General features: G+C 39.6%; 1 protein-coding gene and 1 non-coding gene across 7 annotated transcripts in view; one reads left to right on the top strand and one right to left on the bottom strand.

Moving 5' to 3' along the window:
- The first annotated feature begins 316 nt into the window (after positions 1-316).
- CRLF3 (cytokine receptor like factor 3) overlaps positions 317-23,363 on the top strand; it is a 54,605-nt gene continuing 31,558 nt past the window's right edge. For all 6 annotated transcript variants that reach the window (XM_075994344.1, XM_075994343.1, XM_075994341.1 and 3 more), the window contains exons 1-5: positions 317-535; positions 15,433-15,640; positions 19,545-19,632; positions 20,539-20,716; positions 22,995-23,217. In XM_075994344.1, coding sequence (XP_075850459.1) covers positions 407-535; positions 15,433-15,640; positions 19,545-19,632; positions 20,539-20,716; positions 22,995-23,217 — 826 coding nt within the window. In that variant the 5' untranslated portion in view covers positions 317-406. The remainder of the gene's footprint in view (positions 536-15,432; positions 15,641-19,544; positions 19,633-20,538; positions 20,717-22,994; positions 23,218-23,363) is intronic.
- Positions 22,547-22,608, bottom strand: LOC142862301 (U7 small nuclear RNA). The gene has a single exon (XR_012913368.1). It is a non-coding gene; the product is annotated as a U7 small nuclear RNA (small nuclear RNA).

Raw genomic sequence — 23,363 nt, 5'->3', positions numbered from 1 at the left:
GCTTGGAACAGTTGATTTCCTCACAGTGTCCCGCAGTTTCCTCCTGTGAGCAGTGGAGACACAAGTAGGGATTAAAGTGAGGCAAGAATGAGAAACAATGTATGAAGCGCGTAGCGCTTTATTAATCCCGCCAAACTTTCGCGCGTTTCCTGGGGAACTGCCCGGGGGGGCCCAGCTGTTCGTTAGCAGGGCAGGGGTAAGGAGAGTGGCCGGAAGGGCGGCGCTAGGACCCGGACGCCACGCACGGGGCGCTGCCCGCGTAGCCGTCAATCAAGGCCGCCGCGGGGCGGGGCGTAGCGGGGCGGGGTGGGGCGGAGCTTCCGCCTGCGCTAGGCGGCGCCGGGCCGCTCGGCGGCGCCCGGCACAGTTGGGAACCCGCGCCCGCAGCCTCCGGCCGCGCGGCCGGATGAAGGGGGCGATGGAAGTGGAGCCCGAGCTGCTGCTGCAGGAGGCCCGCGAGAACGTGGAGGCGGCGCAGAGCTACCGGCGGGAGCTGGGCCATCGGCTGCAAGGGTTGCAGGAGGCGCGGAGGCAGGTCGGAGGGCCGCGCCCGGAAGGGTGCTGTGGGCCGGGGGAAGGGCGCGGGGTGCCTGCGGGGCGGTGGGCGAGGGCTGTGAGGGCTCTGACGGGGGGAGTGTATGAAAACTGAAGGGAGAGAGGAAGAGGCTCTGAAGGTGAAAGGAGACCTAGTAAGGTGTGGGAATGGGGGACGTGGAAGCTGGGGAGATCAAGGGGAAGACTAGTTTGACGGAGCGAGGGAGAGTGAGGAGCGTGCCCTCAACTTTGTGGGGCAGTGATGGGAAGTGGGTAGTGTCCCAAGTTGGGGAGAATGAAGGACCAGAACAAAATCCGAGGGGATTACAGAAGGTAGTGATGAGTTTGGGGAAGTGGAGATTATTTGGGAAAATCTGCGGTGGATAGAGATTGATTTTAGAGAGCCTGAGGAAAAGGTGGGGGCAGCAGTGACCTGGGGGGAGCAAAAGGTGGAGACAAAAAGGACATTGGAAGGGGAGGAATAAGGAGAGAGTGTGGAGAGATAGGAATTGAGAAGCAATAGGGTTAACACTAAATGGATGGAATTTAGGCCTGAATATCTCGTATGATCTTGAATCCATTTTAAAAATTCATTTAGAGTAAGCCTGTTCTGGATGTTTTAGATTAGAATTGAAGGTGTAGGTGAAGCTATGTTGGAAGGGCAGAAGGAGGAAAATAAAATGCTTGAGAGAGGGACTACAAAGGCGTTGGGAAAGGGAAAAACAGATTTAAAGAGAGGAGGAGATGCTAAATAAACTTTCAAGTGCTGCAGTTATCTGTTCCATGGGGAGTTATCAAAGATATGGGAAAGCCACATGGTTTCCCTACACCCTCAAACATATACAGAAAAAGATATAACCCACTGCCAGTGTGTGATAGGGCAGATAATCCTCAGGCTATTAACATAAGTGCTTAATAAATGTTTTATGAGTGTGTAGGATTCCATCTGAATTTCTCCAGATCACACTAGATATTAATCTGTATCGTCATCCTAAGAACTCCCATACTGCATGGAATCTGAAAATGGTAGAATAGCGTGCTGTGATAACAGTGTCTTTGGATATTCTCCTCATTAAGGGTACTCAGCATGCACTGGGTTTTATATATTTTAAAATCCTTGTAGAGTTGATGTAAGGCAGGCATCATTTGTATTTTAGTACCCAAACTGGGAGCAGAATTTAGATATAACTGTCTGATTTGGTGAATACTTTTCAAGGCCTTTCAGTGCACTCATCTCAATTTCCCTTTGAAAACATCTGCATTATTCCTTCTCCTCTTTTGCAATAAAGGTTGTAAATCTAGAACATTGTTCAAAAAGAAAGATTAAAATACCTCTTATTATATCACTAACATTTCAGCTAGTTAAGGTGTATTATGTATGAGCATGACTGTTGTTTAACTCTGCATTAGCAGTTAAGCAGTAGAGTTGACACGAAATAAATGAGGTTAGTACCTGGGAGTAGTTATTAATTTCTCATGTAATATTGGATACATTAAAAAAAATTTAGTGTGATCTCATCCTGTATTATTTAGTGTTCAATTTCCAAGCCTATAGTCTTTGAAATTTTATATCCAATAATTTAAATACTATACAGACTTTCCTGTAATTTAGTGTAGTTTAGTATAGGCTTTTATTTTGTTTTTGAGGCCCATTGTCTCAGACTTGAGACAGAAAACACCAAAAGAACATCCATCACAATTAGGTTCCCGGTGACACTGCCTTCTAACTAGACTGAGTAATAGTGTAGTTCTCTTTTGTGAACTGGAATGTGTTTTGTGCCAATGCCAGTTACAACAGTGTCTCTCCTGAAAGCTAATTCTAGTGCATTGTGCATGTTTGGGTTTGTAGAATAAGTCCTCTGTCAATTTGCATTTAAGGAAGGTCTGTGTTACAAAAATATTATCAAAGTAAGCAGCTGCTTTAGTTTGGTGGTTACGGTTCCAGTCATTTTCAGAATAACTACATAAAATGTATGACCTTTTAGTCAAAGATTTTGCATGGGGGAAGGATGGGAAGAGCAGAGAGAAAGGGATGCTACCTTTTTCTATATTTTTTACTTGCTGATTGTATTTCCTGTTGGCATATGCTTTTTAATTGAGATATAATTCACAAACCATAAAATTTTTGCCTTAAAGTTTACAATTCAGTAGTTTTTAGTATATTCACAAAGTTCTTCAACCATCATCACTGTCTAATTCAAGAAATTCTCATCACCCTAAAAAGAAATCTGAGGCCTTTTTGTTATGACAAGAGGCCCATTTGCAGTTTTATGGCGAATGTATCTTGCTCTTGCTCTGTAAACCTATCTTGTCCTTCATCAGTAAGCTTGCAAAAAAGAAAGAAATCCTCTAGCCCCTGGCAACCACTAAACTATTAATACTTTCTATCTATGTATTTGCTTATTCTAGACATATCATATAAATTGATTCATTGGTATGTAGCCCCTGTGACTAACTTCTTTGACTTAGCATGTTTTCAGGGTTCATCCATGTAATAGCATGTATCAGTACTTCAGTCCTTTTTATGGCTGAATTATAATTGTTCTATAGATATACCACATTTTATTTATCCATTCGTCAATTACTGGACATTGGGTTATTTCACCTTTTTGACTATTATGAGTAATGCTGCTATAAACATTTGTGTACAGCTTTTTGTGTGGATGTTTTCCATTCTTTTGGAATATACCCTAGGAATTGCTGGATCACATGGTATCTTTTTGTGTAACCTTTTCAGGAATTCTTGGCATACTTTTTTATCTTTGCTTTTGTTTCTTACCCTTTAAAATCTTGCATGAAATTTGTCTCATGTTAAGAAATCATGTGTATGAAACTCTAGAAGGAAGAAGAATAAAAATCTCTTAAAGTTATTCTGTCAAAAACAACTGCCAACATGTAGCAGTTTCTCCTCTTGTGGTTAAGTTTGGGCCCTACCCTCTGTTTTCAGAGAAAAGGAAGTTCTATGTAGGAATATGCAAGGGTTCTCTGTAACTCTTACTGTTTGAGTAAGTTAAAAGCTAAAGAGCTATTTGTTGTCTTCAGGAAATCAGATAATGTTTATAGCCAACCTGGCCTAGCTGATGTTGAAATCATTAAAAACAGTTCTCTGATAGCTCTGTGGAATCCAAGGTACTAAGATGTAAATACCAAAGAAATTAACTTCTACTCTCCTTAAATATTTATTTGTTCATTCACTCAATAAATATTTATTGAGTGCCTGTTGTAGGTCTGAGGTACTTCTAGGCCTCAGACCTAGAAGGCCTAAGGATACAGTGGTCAGGGAGATAGACCGCTGCCCACATGAATTTATTCCTTCCTTTTTCTTCTTGTGTGAGTTTTAGCATATTGTATTTTTTAAGGAATTGGGTGGCTGATTATTTGATTAGTACCCCTGAAAACAAAACAAGTAAGAAAAACCTAAGTTCTTGTATATTTATTTTTAGATTTTGCTTCTGTTGTGTTTTTCATCATTGTCTTTTTTGCTTATTGTAAGTACAGATAATTGATCAAGATGTCACGTAGTGATGTCTGCTGGCTATTCAGGCATCACGGGGTGGCACTACCTTGATGACATTGCCACAGTCCATGACCTGGTGCTCAAGCTTTGTTGGTCCAAAAACTCCATCTTTGTACATTATCAAAGGAGGATTAGCTTGAGGTACTGGAGGAGCCAGTAGTGAGACATGCCAGTATTTTAGTTTGTGTGCAGTTTTAGTTCACTCTATAAAATGAATATGTGGGCTTTCATATGCCTTTTAGTTGCGAGATTCAGTGCCTCACAGAGCATTGGCAAAAGCAAGTCTCTGCTCCTTCAGAGTAAATGGTCTGATCCTGGTACCTAATTAAGATACTATTTAGTGAGGGTCCTGCCCAGCTCTGGTCAATGATGTACCTTAGATCCTTGTGACCATGAATGTGGTTTGTGACCTGCAGCATCACCTGCATCACCTGGGAGCTTGTGAAGAATGTGGAATCTCAGGCTCTACCTCAGACCTACTGAACCAGAGTCTGTGCTTTAGCAAGATCACCGGGTGTTAGATGTATTATACACATTAAAAATTGAGGCACACTGCCTTATAGGGCACCATGACCATTTCATCATCTCTTTACCGATTTCTATAGTTTAATCTAAAGATGTATCTTCATAAATTGCTGTGGCTTATTCTCAAGATTAAAACATTGTGTGAGGCCGGGCGCTGTGGCTCACGCCTGTAATCCTAGCTCTTGGGAGGCCGAGGCGGGCGGATTGCTCAAGGTCAGGAGTTCAAAACCAGCCTGAGCAAGAGCGAGACCCCGTCTCTACTATAAATAGAAAGAAATTAATTGGCCAACTGATATATATATAAAAAAAATTAGCCGGGCATGGTGGCGCATGCCTGTAGTCCCAGCTACTCGGGAGGCTGAGGCAGAAGGATCACTCGAGCCCAGGAGTTTGAGGTTGCTGTGAGCTAGGCTGACGCCACGGCACTCACTCTAGCCTGGACAACAAAGCGAGACTCTGTCTCAAAAAAAAAAAAAAAAAAAAACATTGTGTGAAATACGAGACATTTGTTTGTTAGATAATTATAAAAAGATACACAAGTGAATGATTGACAATCTCAAGCCAGTGCTTGTCCTAGCATGTTTTAATTATCTGTAATGTGACCATTTGATGAATGTCTTCTATAGTATTTTGTTTTTATTTTTTCATTTTTTTTTTTTTTGAAACAAAGTCTTACTCTGTCACCCAGGCTAGAATGTAATGGTGTGATCTTAGCTCAACTGCAACCCCAAACTCATGGGTTCAAGCTAGGACTATAGGCATGTGCCACCACACCTGGCTCATAACTATTAATAGTATTCTTGATATTCCTAATGTGTAACACCAGGCTCTCTATAGATCATTATTCTTACAGGATTTGAAAACATGTAACATACTAGTTAAAGACTGGGACAGAGATAGAACTCAGTGAAAAAAAAAAAGTAAGTTATTTCAGAAAACCAAGACAGGAAGTCTTAGTAGTTTAGCAAAGAAAAGAAAGCTATTATTGCTCCTTTTATCTCCCACTTCCCCTTCTCTTACCCATTTTCAAAACAGTACAAAAATCTGTTTGAATGTAGTTTGTTACAGTAGTAGTACTTAAAATGTCCCTATTATAGTATTCTAAGAAAAGGTTAAATCTAAATTTAGGGAAAACCAAAAACATATGAAATAATTTTAAAATAACCTCTATTTCTACTCCTTACAGAAACCACATTTAATGTTTTGGTGTATCGTTCTATACATATTCTGCAAAGTTGAGAGACTACTGTGTATGCAACTTTGTATACAATTTTTTCTTTTGTTTAGCATTTTATAAGCATTTATCAAGAACATTTTCCTGGCCGGGCGAGGTGGCTCACGCCTGTAATCCTAGCACTCTGGGAGGCCGAGGCGGGCGGATTGCTCGAGGTCAGGAGTTCGAAACCAGCCTGAGCAAGAGCGAGACCCCGTCTCTACTATAAATAGAAAGAAATTAATTGGCCAACTAATATATATGTATATAAAAAAAAAATTAGCCGGGCATGGTGGCACATGCCTGTAGTCCCAGCTACTCGGGAGGCTGAGGCAGAAGGATTACTTGAGCCCAGGAGATTGAGGTTGCTGTGAGCTAGGCTGACACCACGGCACTCACTATAGCCTGGGCAACAAGTGAGACTCTGTCTCAAAAAAAAAAAAAAAAAAAAAAAAGAACATTTTCCAAAGTGTGGCCTAATTTTAAATGCACAGGCAAATAGAGTCTACTATTAATACATAGATACTTATGGAGCATTTGTTGGTGGTAGGCTGAAATGTATTGGTTCAGGTATGTCAGAACACTGGAAGCAAAAGTAAATAATTGCAACCAACTGGGGTAAAAAAAAAAGCCACCATACACAGTCATGTGTTGCTTAAAGATGGGAATATGTTCTGAGACTAGGCTATATGTAACCTTTTGCTCCTAGGCCACAAACCTGTACAGCATGTTACTGTACTGAGTATTGTAGGCAGGTGTGACACAATGGTAAGTATTTGTGTATCTTGGCCACTTTGAACTGGCTAATACCTATAATCCCAGCACCCTGAGAGGTTGAGGCAGGAGGATTGCTTGAGGCTAGGACTTTAAACCTGGGTGACAGAGACTGTTTCTCAAAAAAAAAAAAAAAAAAAAAGGTATTTGTGTATCTAAACGTATCTAAACATAGAAAAGTTACAGGCCGGGCGCTGTGGCTCACGCCTGTAATCCTAGCTCTTGGGAGGCCGAGGCGGGCGGATTGCTCAAGGTCAGGAGTTCAAAACCAGCCTGAGCAAGAGCGAGACCCCGTCTCTACTATAAAAAAACAGAAAGAAATTAATTGGCCAACTGATATATATATATAAAAAATTAGCCGGGCATGGTGGCACATGCCTGTAGTCCCAGCTACTCGGGAGGCTGAGGCAGAAGGATCACTCGAGCCCAGGAGTTTGAGGTTGCTGTGAGCTAGGCTGACGCCACGGCACTCACTCTAGCCTGGACAACAAAGTGAGACTCTGTCTCAAAAAAAAAAAAAAAAAAAGAAAAGTTACAATAAAAATATGATATTACAATCTCATTGTTTGGAGATAGGCTTTAAAAAAAATTTTTTTTATTTTTTTTTTTTATTTTTTTTTTTTGAGACAGAGTCTCACTTTGTTGCCCGGGCTAGAGTGAGTGCCGTGGCGTCAGCCTAGCTCACAGCAACCTCAAACTCCTGGGCTCGAGTGATCCTTCTGCCTCAGCCTCCCGGGTAGCTGGGACTACAGGCATGCGCCACCATGCCTGGCTAATTTTTTATATATATATATCAGTTGGCCAATTAATTTCTTTCTATTTATAGTAGAGACGGGGTCTCGCTCAGGCTGGTTTTGAACTCCTGACCTTGAGCAATCCGCCCGCCTCGGCCTCCCAAGAGCTAGGATTACAGGCGTGAGCCACAGCGCCCGGCCTCAAAAAAAAAAAAAAAAAATTTTTTTAAGAAATTAAAAAAAATGTAATCTTATGGGACCACCATTGTATATGTGGTGGTCATTGACCAGAAAGTTGTTATATGATACATGACTATGTTAGTGTGAGAAAGACCACGTATTTACATTGGCTTTTCAGCCATCTTTTCACAAATTGTCTTTAAATATGACACTCTGAAAACTGCATGTTGAGTCCAGAATTCACCTGAAATACAGGAAGAGGTTGAGGAGAATTGAAACAGGCACTCTGAATTAGTACTGTTAAACTCAGTTATGTTAATTAAAAAGTGTGTGAATATCAGAGGTACGTTTCTGTGTAGATTTTTTTTTCAATGTAGATTGTAATGTATGTATACTTTTGATAGAGAAGTACCTGTTTTTTGAGACAGAGTCTCACTGTGTCACACTGGGTAGAGTGCAGTGGCATCATCATAGCTCACTACAACCTCAAACTCCTGGGCTCAAGCAATTTTCCTGCCTCAGCCTCCCAAGTAGCTGGGACTCTAGGTGCTTACCACTATGCCTGGCTAATTTTTTCTATTCTTGGTACAGACAGGGGTCTCTCTCTTGCTCAGGTTGGTCTCAAACTCCTGACCTCAAGTGATATTCCCACCTTGGCCTCCCAGAGTGCTAGGATTCCAGGCGTGAGCCACTGTGCCTAGCCAAGAACTATTCTTATTACCTGGTAAATAATATGACTAATTTGGCCGGGCGCGGTGGCTCACGCCTGTAATCCTAACTCTATGGGAGGCCAGGTGGGCGGATTGCTCAAGGTCAGGAGTTCAAAACCAGCCTGAGCAAGAGCGAGACCCGTCTCTACTATAAATAGAAAGAAACTAATTGGCCAACTGATATATATATAAAAAATTAGCCGGGCATGGTGGCGCATGCCTGTAGTCCCAGCTACTCGGGAGGCTGAGACAGAAGGATCACTCGAGCCCAGGAGTTTGAGGTTGCTGTGAGCTAGGCTGACGCCACGGCACTCACTCTAGCCTGGGCAACAAAGCGAGACTCTGTCTCAAAAAAAAAAAAAAAAATAATATGACTAATTTGTCATCTAAACAGCCAAACAAAATGTAGGACAGCCTTTTATTATTGAGGGCTATCAGTGAATCACTAATATATGCAGTTATTTTACTTGTCTCTGTTAGCCATGAGATGCTGAGAAAGTAAATTTTCCTGATCTTCAGTTTCCTTATTTGTAAAATGAGGATAAGGATAGTGCCTGCTTTACCTGGCCAGTGTGGGAATTAAAATGAGAAACATATTTAAAATGCTTAAGGCCGGGCGCTGTGGCTCACGCCTGTAATCCTAGCTCTTGGGAGGCCGAGGCGGGCGGATTGCTCAACGTCAGGAGTTCAAAACCAGCCTGAGCAAGAGCGAGACCCCGTCTCTACTATAAATAGAAAGAAATTAATTGGCCAACTGATATATATATCAAAAAATTAGCCGGGCATGGTGGCACATGCCTGTAGTCCCAGCTACCCGGGAGGCTGAGGCAGAAGGATCACTCGAGCCCAGGAGTTTGAGGTTGCTGTGAGCTAGGCTGACGCCACGGCACTCACTCTAGCCTGGGCAACAAAGCGAGACTCTGTCTCAAAAAAAAAAAAAAAAAAAAAATGCTTAGCACAATTCCCAGGACCTAGGAAATTTTAAATTAATATTGGCCATAACAATAATACCACTAAATATTATTGTTATTCAAAGTAGCATCCTCTATTTCTCCAACTGACAACTTATTCTTTAAATGTCTCCTCTCTTTCCCAGCAGAATGCCCTTTTAAAGCTCTGATGACAGTTTGTGGCCGCCCCATTTATGTAAGAACTTAATACATTTTATTATAGTTACTTGTGCATGCCATCTCCATTACCAGAAAGAGAGTTTTTGAGGTCAGGGCCATGCCTTTATAACCCCAATTCCTGGCACATACTGACCTTAATAAATGTTGAATGTGTGCCTTTATGAATGTTGTGGGTGTACTTTTGCAAGCATTCTTCTTTGATTGTCTGTGGTCTTGATTATATGCAGCCTATTCATTAATGCAGAATATCAGGAATTAAACACTTATTTTTTCATATGGTTTGCTTATCTATTGTTGCATAATAAAGTATGCCAAAGCTTTAAAAAGCAACTATTTGCTTACAATTCTGGAGGTTGACCAGGACTCAGGCAGTTCTCCTGGTTTTGCTTGGCAACACTCTTGTGGTTGCAGTCAGATGGCAGCTGAGGCTGGAATGTCCAAGGCAGAATGTTTGCTTACATCTTTGGAGCCTTAGTATTAGAAGCACTCAGTTGGAATGCTGGCCTACCTGGGCCTTGATGCTAGTCTCCCTCCCTTTCTCCTTCTTTCCCTCTCTTCCTCCCTCCCTGCTCTCTTTTCCCCTTCTTCCCTCCTTCCTGTCTTCTTCCCTCTTCCCTTCTGCTTGTCCTCTTTAGCAAGATAGCCATACTTCTTTTGTGGCTTAGGGCCTCCAAAAGCAGAAGTCAACAGGTCTTCTGAAGGCTGAGTCCTGGAACTGGCACAGCGTCAGTTTCACTCTGTTGCTATGCACATGTGACTACATTCCTGGTCACAGGCCCAGCCCAGATTCTAGGGGAGAGGACTGCACAAGACCATGAGTACCAGGAGGTGTAAATTCCTGGTTCATTGGGGGCCACTAATGTAATAGAGTACCAGATTGTAGGATATACTTTTTCTTTTTGAAAGTTTTCAAATAAGCATTAAACAAAGAAAAAGCTCAACCATAAGAGAAATGAAGCAATGTAGCAGTACTTATGAGTCCATGTTTGAGTCAGACTGAATTCAAATTCTCTTCCACTACACTAGCTTTGTGATATGGGCAGGTTCATCTCTCTCACTCTCATATGTTACAGATACTTTATTCACAGGGTTATAGTGGAATTTATTTTTTTTCTTTTTATTATTTTTTTAGCTAGTACATTTTGTCTACTCTACAGGAAATTATGGTGGAATTTAAATGAGACCATGAGTATAAGTACCTGGCACACAGTAGGTATTTGGTAGATGATAGCTGCTGCTATATTGTTACTGCCATTATTGTTAATGACTAATATCTTAGTGTCAGTGCAAAGACAAATAGCTAATGTAGTACATTTCATATGAACTGAGAAACAAAATTTTTGTTAGCTTCTTTAATTTCAGTTGACTATTTTATGTCTTTTTTATTTTTTATTAGTATGTTCTTGTTAGTGAATAGTTTTTAAAATGAGTCTCTATTCATAAAGTAGTTTTAGTTTCCTATGGCAAAGCAATTAGGAAAATAAATTCTTAGATTAAACCTGGAGGATAAAAATTCTTCTTCTAGCAAATCATGGAAATGCATGTTTTAGAGAAGATAGTGGAGATTCTAGTTACTTAATTTCCTGAAATACAATATTATATTAATATAGCAACTGTATATTGCCACAAGACTAGAAGTATCTTAAATCAGGTTCTACGTACATAGATTTTATGACTTTTTAGTAGCTAAACAATGGAGGACAATATATCAGTCACTGTTGTTTAGGAGGGTTGTGAAGTAAATATTCCCTAGGCTTTCCAGTGGCTTGGTATTAAGGTATAAAGTTGATGAATTTTTGGCATTTTGTGAGCTCATCCTTTTAAAACTTTAAAAACAGTTGCTTTGGAGTTAAACTCAGCTTTCATGGAAACTTTGTAAGTTTTAGTGTTCTGTTACACTAGAGGTTTTAGTGGAAAATTAGTTCAGAACATTATTAATCAACATTAAACAATGTATATTAGTTTCCTTCTTGAGACCTTGACTGTCAATTGTATTCTTCTTAAATCTACTTTGTTACAAACCACCACAGTTGGTTTTTTCTCTAGATAACTAGGTAGCACTGGAGGCTGATTGTCTACCACACAATTCTTTATGCAGGAGCAAGAAATACATGTTATAGTAGGAAGAGTCTATACGTGACTTACGGATTTATCTGGGAACTCTTTAAAATGTGATCTTTCAGTACTAAAACAATTTAGGGTAGTGAAAGAGCATAGTCTTTGGAATCAGTGTTTTAGGCACTATGAAGCCTTGGATAAAGTGTCTTCTTTCACCCTTGCTTTCTTCAGCTGTAAGCAATACAGAGCCACCTCTCAGTTGTTGTGAAGATTTGTTGCGTTAACAGTGAATACATTGGACCATTGGTATCACATCAAATATGAAGAAGTTCATTCAGCAGTAAAGTCCGTGTTTTTAAATTGTTTTCATAAGGCCAAGCAGATGAACTTGATTAGTTACATGATTGGATTAAAGGTGACTGGGCTTTAAAACTGTGAACTATTTCAGGGAAAAGAAAATGATTCCAAGGTAGTGTCAGGTTTGAAATGGCAATGGTTGGATTCTGTGAACAAAAGGGACCACATTTACAATGAGAGCACAGGAGGTAGGTTTGGAAATGGATTATCTCCTCCCTAGCTCTCTCACTGCTTTATGTTCACATACTTCCTTTTTTTCTGAGGTTCTGAAACAAAAATAAAACAGTCTCTGCAACTGCTGAAGGAGCTTTTGAATTCTTTCTAAAGAGGAAATTGACTTTACCTAACCAATATACTTCCTGTGTATGCTGTATCCGTTAAAGTGAGAGATAGGACCTTGGTGATATAGTGCTCAACTGCAGAGTTTCCTCTTGATGGTGGAGGTTCAAAATGTATTACAATGCTCTGACACAGTGTCTTCATTTATTCTGATATCTGTAATGTGTATACAAATCACCCTGGGGTCTTTTTAAAAATGCAAGTTCTAATTTGGTAGTTCTAGGTGGGGCCTAAAATTCTGCATTTCAAACATTATCCCAGGTTATATGTTAAGATAATAAGCCATTCTCTCTCCCGTTCTTTTAAAAAGTTCTTTTAAAAAGTTCTTTAAAACACACATGATTAATTTTTTAAAAAAAACGAATCCTGTGACAGATTAGATTAACTCCATTTTTTGCTCAACAACATTCATTTCTCAGTTGCTATGTAGGTGAGGGCCCAATTCTCAAGGATCCCACAGTTTGGTTAACCAAATCAAGTACATTTTTTAATGGCCTTTCTTTCTTGATTTTTTTTTTTTTAATTTTGACTTGGATTTATTTCATGAAAGTTCTCTGGTAACTACAGAGATTAGTTAAATTAAAATTTCTCACTTTATGATTTAAGGAATTCTTCTACTAACTGCACAAATATCATTGTAACTACATTAGTGTCAAAAGGAGAGAAAATTGTTTCTATGATCTGCTCACCCAGCAAAATAGGCTGTTCTTTTTTTCTGTGTTAGTCTTTGGGTGTGGGCATATATATGTATTTTTTTTACATGGTTGTAAACATTGCTGGAAAAGAATATATTGTTTTTAAATTTAATATTAGAAAATGAATAGAAAACTTTCTAAATTTCTTTATCTACTGTTAAAATATTGTCCTTTATATTTTGATACATTCTTTCTTGGTAGATTTTTCTTGTACTTCAAATTCTCTCTTTTTTTTTTTTCAAATTCTCTTGTTAAGAGAAAGTTATCAAAAGGGCTAGGGTAGTAAACATATGTCACATGAAACTGTTATGCTACCATCTGCAAAGTATGTGTGTGTTTGTTTTTCTATGTTTTTAAATGGGGGTTAAGGAGCATGGTGCATTGTGGCAGCCTCAGCCCTGTGTTTGCTTTAATTCAACTGAATGGCTTATAAAATTAGAATTTTCCTAATGAGAGAAAATAAATTACATGTTACCTCAATTCTTGGCCTTTTTTTTTTTTTTTTTGAGACGGAGTCTTGCTTTGTCACCTTGGCTAGAATGAGTGCCATAGCGTCAGCCTGCCTCAAACTGCTGGGTTTAAGTGATTCTCCTGCCTCAGCCTCCTGAGTATCTGGGATTATAGGCGCATGCCACCATGCCTGGCTAATTTTTCTGTTTTTTAGTGGAGAGGGGTCTCACTCTTGCTCAGGCTGGTCTTGAACTCCTGATGTCAAGCAATCCTCCTGCTTCTGCCTCCTGTAGTGCTAGGATTACCAGTGTGGGCCACTACACCTGGCCCTGAATTCTTTAAAAGGAAAAAAAAAATCTAGTGTCTGTATAAACAACCTGTTTGTCTTCAAAATATGTGTAAAATATAAAGATTTTCATGTCATTTCCTAGAATAGGGATTTTTAATCTGGGCTCTATAGACTTAGGACAGTGTTTGTCACAAAGTGGGCCCTGGAATCACGAGTGTGCTTATAAAAGCACATACTCCATACACTCCTTCAGTCCCTCCTCTAAGCTTCTGGTTCAGTAGGTCTGGGATGGAACCCTGCAGTTTGAATTATAACAAGCAGTCTTACCTGATTCTTCTGCAAACAAAGTTTCATAATTACTGCTCCAGGCAAGCCATGGTTTGGATCTGAGGGAAATTATAAACTTCTGAAATTGAATAATGTTTTTAGAGTGTAGATTATTCATTTTTTGGGGAATAGATTCTATAAATCTCTCATTGAGATTCACAGAGAGCACCATGACTCAAAGGATTAAGTCATGGTCCCAGCTCTGCCTCCTATGAGCCTCTTTGGATTTTAATTAAATTCTTAGTTTTCTTTTAGCCTAATGAGGGCATTTTATCCATGAGGTAATTTTTTTTTTTTGTGGCTTTCTAATCTACCATTTCTTTGCTTCATTTTCAGTAAAATGAATTTTAATCCCCTTGTAATTAAAATTTTTAGTATTGAAATGTGTCGTTACGCAGAACTACTTTGTACAAATAATAATAACTCCTAACATGTATTTATTGAAAACAATGATGTGCCAGTTATTTTACCCAGTGCAATAATACATAGATTATTTTAATTAATCCTCATAGCAACTCCACATTAAGTAACCATTATACTCATTGGACAAATAAGAAAATGAGTACTTAGTTAACCAAATTGACAAAGTTTGTTAATTTTGGAACCAGAATTTGAGCCCATTCTGTCTAACCTGATGCAGTTTGCCCATTTGTGCAAATGAGTCCCATTTGGTTTATCAGTGAACGGAAGATGTATATTAGTCAGCCTTAAAAGAGAAGGAAATCCTGCCATTTGTGACAGCATGGGTGAACCTCAAGGACACTATGCTTAGTGAAATCAGCCAGACACAGAAAGAGAAATACTGCATGGTCTTACTTACATGTGGAATCTAAAAAAGTTAAATTCAGGTTGGGCATAGTGGTGGCTCTCACCTGTAATCTTAGCACTTTGGGAGGCAGAGGTAGGAGGATCCCTTGAGCCCAGGAGTTTGAGACCAGCCTGGGCAACATAGTGAGACCCCATTTCTACAAAAAAAATTTTTTTTTAAATTGCCAGATGTAATGTTGCACACTTGTAGTCTGAGCTACTAGGGAGGCTGAGGTGAGAGGATTGCTTGAGCCCAGGAGTTTAAGACTGTAGTGAGCAATGATCATGCCACTACACTCCAGCCTGAGTGACAGAGTGAGACTTTGTCTATGGGGGAATAAAAAGTCCAATCCGTAGAAGCTGAATAGTTACCAGGAATGGGGGTCAGGGGAGTGAGAGATGTTAATTAATGGGTACAAAGTTTCAGTTATGTACACTGAATGAATTCTAGAGATTGTACAGGATGGGGGCTGTAGTTAATAATACTGTATTGTATACTTGAAATTTGTTAAGAGAGATCTTAAGTGTTCTCACCACAATATAACACAAAGGTAACCATATGAAGAGATGTACATGTTAATTAGCTTGACTATAATAATCAGTTCACTATGTATATGTGTATCAAAACATTCTGTTCACCTTAAATATATACACTTTCAATTTAAAAATTCTTTTAAATGAATGGAAGATGATGGATCTGTGGTGCCTTTGGATTATTATGAATGATGTCTGTGGATTAGCCTTTTTTAGAGATTCTGATTTTGAGTTTTATTTTATATTATTCTCTTTTCAGATCAAAGAGAGTGCATCACAAACAAGGGATGTTCTCAAACAGCATTTTAATGATTTAAAGGGAACCCTTGGGAAGCTCCTGGATGAGCGATTGGTGACCCTTTTGCAGGAAGTGGATACCATTGAACAGGAGACCATTAAACCACTAGACGACTGTCAGAAGCTCATAGAACATGGAGTTAACACTGCCGAGGACTTAGTCCGAGAAGGTGGGAGTCCAGGGAGCCTGTTAAATGTGGTTCATTTAGATTGACACTTTGTTGATTTCTTAGGATACCACAGGCTTCTTGCTATCTGTGGGGTATTTAGGATGTTTCTACCTTGAGACAGTTTGAAATATAGGATGAAAGATATATAGTATGTTATCCCAGGGTAAGTCTAATTGAAGTGTTAGTTATAATCATTTACAAAACAAGAAGGAGTAAGTGATTTTTCTCAAATGTTTCTGTTATAATAATATCCCATTCACTGTTAACATAACAATTTAAACATCATTTGAGTCTGTTCAAACATTTTTCAGAATGTTCATGGTTCACAGAATTTAATTTCATTGTTCTTTTTAGAAGATTAAAAATGTGATTGGTGTTTACTCCTGAAATTGTTATATTCCTGTCTTTAGCCAATTATTTTGGTTGAGTCATGCCTTGCTGCCCTCCTTTCTTCATGTCTGCCTTCCATCCTTCAACATGCGAGTAGGTCTTTGTCAGGTACATAAAATAAAAAGTGACAGTTCTGCTCTTTGGGCTTTACAGCCCAGTTGGAGAGACACACGTGCCGAGAGAGCTCTGTCTAAGACGTTACTGGAGCACAGAGGAGCAAGTGCCTAACTGGGTCTGAAAAAATGTAGGATAGCTTTCGGTAGGAGTTGTACAGAGGCTTGAAGAAATTCATCAGGCAGACAAAAGAAAAAGAGTAGATAACAGCACAATTCCAAGCAGAAGTAACATCATGAGTGGAGTGCAGCATACTCAAGAGTCTACTGAAGCATTTTAAGCAGCAGAGTTACACGATCAGATTTACTTTTTTTTTTTTTTTTTTTTAGTGACCCTGCCTACAGTTTAGAGACTCTATTAGAGGCTGTAAAACTGGAAGAAAATGAGACTGATTAGAAAGTTGTGGCAGTAATGCAGGTAGGAATGGTAAAAGCAGTGGAAGGTGATGATGAGGCAGAGCTGGTTTTAAGAGATTTTTTTGGAGATAGAATTATTGATGATCTTATTGATCAGTGCTATTGATTATTGGTAATTACCTAGATATGGGATGGGGGGGAGGAAGGATTTAGGATGACTAAAACCGGCTGGTTTTGGATGACCGAGTGAATGGTGGTGCCATTACTGATGTTAGGAAATGAAGGAAGAAGGAAGGGCTTTAGTGGGTGGTTAGGCATTTGGCTTGGGCATATTGAGTTTGAGGTGCTTAAGGTGGAAATATGGGGGTGAGTCTTAGGAGAAACATCATACCTGGAGGCCAGGAGATGTGGCTCACACCTGTAATCCTAGCACTCTGGGAGGCCGAGGCAGGAGGATTGCTTGAGCTCAGGAGTTCAAGACCAGCCTGAGTAAGAGCGAGACCCCATCTCTATTATATAAAATATATATATATGAATGTAAAGTCTTTTTTTTTTTTTGAGACAGAGTCTTACTTTGTTGCCCAGGCTAGAGTGAGTGTTGTGGCATCAGCCTAGCTTACAGCAACCTCAAACTTCTGGGCTCAAGCGATCCTCCTGCCTCAGCCTCCCGAGTAGCTGGGACTACAGGCATGCACCACCATGCCCGGCTAATTTTTTGCATATATATTTTTTAGTTGGTCAGTTAATTTCTTTCTATTTTTAGTAGAGACAAGGCCTCGCTCAGGCTGGTTTTGAACTCCTGACCTTGAGCAATCCGTCCGCCTTGGCCTCCCAGAGTGCTAGGATTACAGGCATGAGCCACCGCCCCTGGCCTGAATGTAAAGTTATTTTTTCCTCTAGAAACAGACTGATGGGAAAAAAAACGAAATAAAAAGTAATTTTTTATATATACAATAGAGAGATCATACCTGGAGATGTGAAAATGGCAGTTAAATGGCATATACATCAAGTCTGAATCCATGGGAATAAGTAAAATCTTCAAGAGATATTATATAATATGAGAAGAGTAGATGGCCCAAGGAGGAGAACACTAAGGGAATGCCAACACTTCAGGGGCTACTGGGGTAAAGGAGCCAGGAAAGGAGCCTGAATACCATCCACTCTGCAGAGTGAATGCTATTAGGATAAAAATTGTGAATGACTCACAAGTCTGTCACTTGGCCTGGAAATTAAATCCCCTTTTGGTCCCACTTAGAATATGGCACTAGTGTTATCTTTACATGCTAGTTACATTTTTGTCTTATCTTCAATGAGAAGTGTTTATTTACCACTGATCACAACAGTGCCTTTGAGAAAAATTCCTTTTAGTAGCACCACAGAATGTCTTTCCCTGGAGGCTTTGCATTTGGAAACAAACCCAGAAACAGTTCAGCACAGGTCAGGAGTATGCACCCATCATCCTGAAAACTGACCAGTTGGTTTCATTTTAGAAAAGACATCCTTTAAGGCACATACATGTTTTTTTTGTTTTTTTTAAATTTTTAAAAAATATTTAAATATTTTAACTCTTTTGCTCAGGCACATACATGTTTGTTATAGCATTTGATGCTTGAATTTTTTTATACTTGAGAATTATTTTTAATTTCAAACTCTTCCCTCCCCCTCCTCCCAAAGGATAAAAACTTTTTTTTTGGAATTTTGAGGATATTTAGGCAATGTTTGATATGTTTCTGTTTTTCTTTTGGTGAAGAAGTTCAGATGATCCCAAAACACTTAAGTCCAGGGCACTTGCAGATGGAAAAGAATTCTGGCAGTGTTCTTAGGGCTATAGGAGGGACATAGAAGTTGGTCATTTTCATATGCGTCTAGCTAGCATTTCCTTTTTATCATTCTGTTGAATAATTTCTAATCTAATGTATCATATTCTTTTAGGAAAACATAACTGCATCATTTGGCTTTTTTTTTTTTTTTTTTTTTTTTTTTTTTTGAGACAGAGTCTCACTTTGTTGCCCAGGCTAGAGTGAGTGCCATGGCGTCAGCCTAGCTCACAGCAACCTCAAACTCCTGGGCTCAAGCAATCCTCCTTCCTCAGCCTCCCAAGTAGCTGGGACTACAGGCATTCGCCACCATGCCCGGCTAATTTTTTGTATATATATTAGTTGGCCAATTAATTTCTTTCTATTTATAGTAGAGACGGGGTCTCGCTCTTGCTCAGGCTGGTTTCGAACTCCTGACCTCGAGCAATCCGCCCGCCTCGGCCTCCCAGAGAGCTGGGATTACAGGCGTGAGCCACCGCGCCCGGCCCATCATTTGGCTTTTTAAGGCTGTATGCCCTATTGCTCCTGTCAGGGTAGTATTTTGTACTGGCTCCTATTAGAGTTGATAAAGATTCTGTAGAAGGGATGGGAAAAAGTCCCTGGACCTTCTGCTTTGCCTAAAATTGGTTAACAAACCAGATTTCCTCTTTTCTTTCTTTATTTATTTTTTGAGACAGAGTCTCGCTTAATTGTCCAGGCTAGAGTGAATGCCGTGGCGTCAGCCTTGCTCATAGCAACCTCAAACTTCTGGGTTCAAGCAATCCTCCTGCCTCAGCTTCCCCAGTAGCTGGGACTACAGGCATGTGCCACCATGCCCGGCTAATTTTTTCTATAAATATCAGATGGCCAAGTAATTTATTTCTATTTATAATAGAGATGGAATCTCACTCTTGCTCAGGGGTTTCGAACTCCTGACCTCCAGCAATCGGCCCGCCTGGGCCTCCCAGAGTATTGGGATTACAGGCGTGAGCCACCACGCCCGGCCAAGATTTCCTCTTTTAGAGCAGAATTCACCTCTGGCAAAATGTTCCAGTTGTTTACCCCTTTTCCTTTGCACTTAACCTCAGAATCACTTCTAAAATTTCTATTTTGGGGGAATTTGACTATGCCCTCAGTTAAGATTTGTTTACAAGAAAACCAGAGACCCACCTGGACATAAGTTGTGTGGATTACTTTATAATGTGACTGCTTTTCACTTTAAACTAGTTCTCCTATTCTTGGTTGTAGGTGAAATCGCCATACTTGGTGGTGTAGGAGAACAAAATGAAAAACTGTGGAGCTTTACCAAAAAGGCCTCACACATTCAATTGGACAGGTAATGGAGTTTGTGCCCTTTGGACTTACTTTTAAGCATTTAAACTCTTTTTGTTTGTTTGCTTGTTTATTTGGGTTTTTTTTTTTCTCTGTTAAAGATTCTGATTAAGGGAGATAGAGGATATATTTTTCAAGGTTTCACTGCCCATTACCACTATTATGGTATAATAGTTGAAATAGTTGATATAAAATCTTTGTTATAGTATTACTATAACAAAGTAATAGTATTACTACAGATTTTCTTCAGTCTTTGTTACAGTATTACTACAGATTTTCTTCAATTCCAATGTATGAGAGAATTGTTAACCGTTTGTACTCGCTTTTTTCTCGATTCCTTTATTCTACTCAGGATTTAATTTTTTAAATACCCTAGATTTTACAAAGCGCAGCAGTAGAATAAAAAACTGGAGTTTCTTTTCATACAAACTTATTTATTTGGATTTTTTTATATTTCAAATTATTGATACATTCAAACAGTAGTTTTAATCTCTATAATTTTTGCTAACTGTGTCGAGTCATACTCGACATCCGAGTGCAAAGGGTTAAATTTTAGAAATTCTAAACATGTCTTTGAAATTGAGTCGTATTTCAGTAAAGCAGATCTTTTGGTATAAGCTTGACAATTGTGACTCAACCAGTTTTCTGTCTTGCTTATATTTATTTGAGAAGAGAATATTTATGGAACACCTTGCAAAGCCCCCACTGCCACAAGACTCGCTTACTGGGCTTCAGGATCCTTCAAGCATGTGACTGCTCTAAAATAGTCCTTGTTCATATAGCAATACTCTCTGCCATAGGTAAAAAAAGAAGAAAGAAAAAAAATGAAAATTAAAAAATAATAATAAAATAGTCCTTGTATCTTTAACTCCCAGTTAAAAGTCTCATAAACTGAGCTTTGTTTCCTCAGCTTACCAGAAGTGCCTTTATTGGTTGATGTGCCTTGTTTATCTGCTCAGTTGGATGACTCAGTTCTTAACATAGTGAAAGACCACATTTTTAAGCATGGAACGGTAGCATCTCGCCCACCAGTACAGATAGAAGAACTAATAGAGAAACCTGGAGGCATCATAGTACGATGGTGTAAGGTATGTAATTCAGAATTGTAGAAGTGGCTTCCACATTATGGATTTGATATTTTGGGACCTTTAAAATTTTTTCATTAACTACCTTTGAATATTTTCTTCTCAAGGAAAAATCCCTTTTGCTTAACAATTAAAGTCACAGGGAACATGAAATGAGGTAGCTTTTCCAATTTGAGATACAGTTTTGAAGGTACTTTTTAAAATCTCTGTATCACAACATTTTTTCCCATCACATATTTCCCACACTTAACATCAGTGAATTGAGGATTTCTTCTTTTTTCTTTTTTTTTCCCCCGAGACAGTATCTCGCTCTGTCACCTAGGCTAGATGGGCTAGAGTGCCGTGGCGTCAGCCTAGCTCACGGCTATCTCAAACTCCTGGGCTCAAGCAATTTTCCTGCGACAGCCTCCCAAGTAGCTGGGATTATAGGTGCACACCACCACGCCTAATTTTTTGTTTCTATTTTATTTGTACTCTATTGGATAATACCAAACACTTCCCAAAATGATTGTATCAGTTTAGCCTTCTACCAGCAATATAAGTGTCTGTTAACCAGATCTGTATTTATTTTTTTGAGACAGAGGCTCGTTCTATCACCCCAGGTAGAGTGCAGTGGCGTCATCATAGTTCACTGCAACCTCAAACTCCTGGGCTCAAGTAATCCTCCTACCTAAGCCTCCCAAGTAGCTGGGCCTACAGGTGTACACCAAGACACCCAGCTAATTTTTCTGTTTTTAGTAGGGATGGGGTCTCACTCGTGCTCAGTCTGGTCTCAAACTCCTGGGCTCAAGTAGTCCTTCCTTCTCAGCCTCCCAGAGTGCTAAGATTACTGGTGTGAGCCATCACACCTGGCCTTGACCAATACTTTACATTGTGAAACTTTATAATTTTGCCAAAATGGTATCACATTCTGATTTTAGATTGCATTTTCCGTATTACAAATGAGGTTATATATTTATATGTTTTCTTTGGCTATTTACATTTCTTTTCTTTCTTTCTCTCTCTTTCTTTCTTTCTTTCTTTCTTTCTTTCTTTCTTTCTTTCTTTCTTTCTTTCTCTCTCTCTCTCTCTCTCTCTCTCTTTCTTCTTTCTATCTTTCTGTCTCTCTCTCTTTCTTTCTTTCTTCCTTTCTTCCTTTCTTTCCTTTCTTTCCTTTCTTTCGTTCGTCTTGCTCTGTCACCCTGGCTAGAGTGCAGTGACATCATCACAGCTCAGTGCAACCTCAAACTCCTAGGGTCAAGTGATTCTCTATTGCCTCAGCCTCCAAAGTAGCTGGGACTACAGCTGTGTGCCAGTATACCTGGTTCAGTTTTTCTATTTTTTTGTAGTGATGGGGTCTTGCTCTTGCTCAGGGTGGTCTTGAACTCCTGGCCTCCAGCAGTCCTCTGCCATGGCCTCCCAGGGTGCTGGATTATAGACGTAAGCCACCATACTCAGCCATATATTTCTTATTCTACAGAATGCTTCTTCATGTCTTTTGTCCTTTTTTTTGAGACAAAGTCTTATGTGTTGCCTGGGCTAGAGTGCCGTGGCATTAGCCTAGCTCACAGCTATCTCAAACTCCTGGTCTCCAGCCATCCTTCTGCCTCAGCCTCCTGAGTAGCTGGGACTACAGGCACGTGCCACCATGCCCGGCTAATTTTTTCTATATATTTTTTGTTGTCCAGCTAATTTCTTTCTGCTTTTTTAGTAGAGACAGGGTCTCACTGTTGCTCAGGCTGATCTCAAACTCCCAAACTCAAGTGATCCTCTCACCTCGGCCTCCCAGAGTGCTAGGATTACAGGCGTGAGACACCGTGCCCGGCCATTGCCCATTTTTGTTTTGTTTTCTTTTGGGGTCTTCTAGTGAGAACCAAAAAACCTGATAGACAAATTCTAAAAGAACTGTAACTTTTTGCCCATTTTATATCCGGTAACTTGTTTCCTATTAATTTTTAGGAGTCTTTTATATAATATGGATGTTACTTTTCTTGGTTATATGAATGATGTAGTTGTGGGATACTTATCCTTGAATTTTGAATGTTTTATCTTTGGCATTGATTAGAAAACATGCCATTTCTTCAAAAGAAGCAGAATTTTTTAATATTATACTGGGAAATATAGAATACATGGTTCAATAAAGAGAAGAAGGGAAAGAGTGATGGCATATTTCCTATGGCCTTCCTGAAAATAGCCCATATTCAGCTCGATGGCCTGTACACTTGGTCCAAAATCCTCCCATTCGACATTTTTAAGCAGTGATGCTGCTGTTATTTGCCTAACATACGGCCTTTTTCCTTAGGTGGATGACGACTTTACAGCCCAAGATTACAGGCTCCAGTTCCGTAAATGTACTTCAAATCATTTTGAGGACGTATATGTAGGTTCGGAAACTGAATTCATAGTATTGCACATAGACCCCAATGTGGATTATCAGTTCAGAGTCTGTGCCCGAGGAGATGGCCGACAGGAGTGGAGTCCATGGAGCGTCCCCCAGATAGGGCATTCCACGTTGGTGCCTCATGGTATGCTGTTACCTTCTCACTCCCAAAGCTTAACTATATATTACAACACTTGTATTCTGTACTAAGGATGGTATACTGACGATGTTTTTTCTAGAGCGAAATCCTGAATTGATGGAGCATGGAGCATGTCTTTTACTCATATTACT

The sequence above is a fragment of the Microcebus murinus genome, chromosome 18, assembly GCF_040939455.1.
Source record: "Microcebus murinus isolate Inina chromosome 18, M.murinus_Inina_mat1.0, whole genome shotgun sequence".
NCBI classification, from domain to species: Eukaryota; Metazoa; Chordata; class Mammalia; order Primates; family Cheirogaleidae; genus Microcebus; species Microcebus murinus.
The sequence above is the reverse complement of the archived record's forward strand: the minus strand, read 5'-3'. Positions and strand labels throughout refer to the sequence as shown.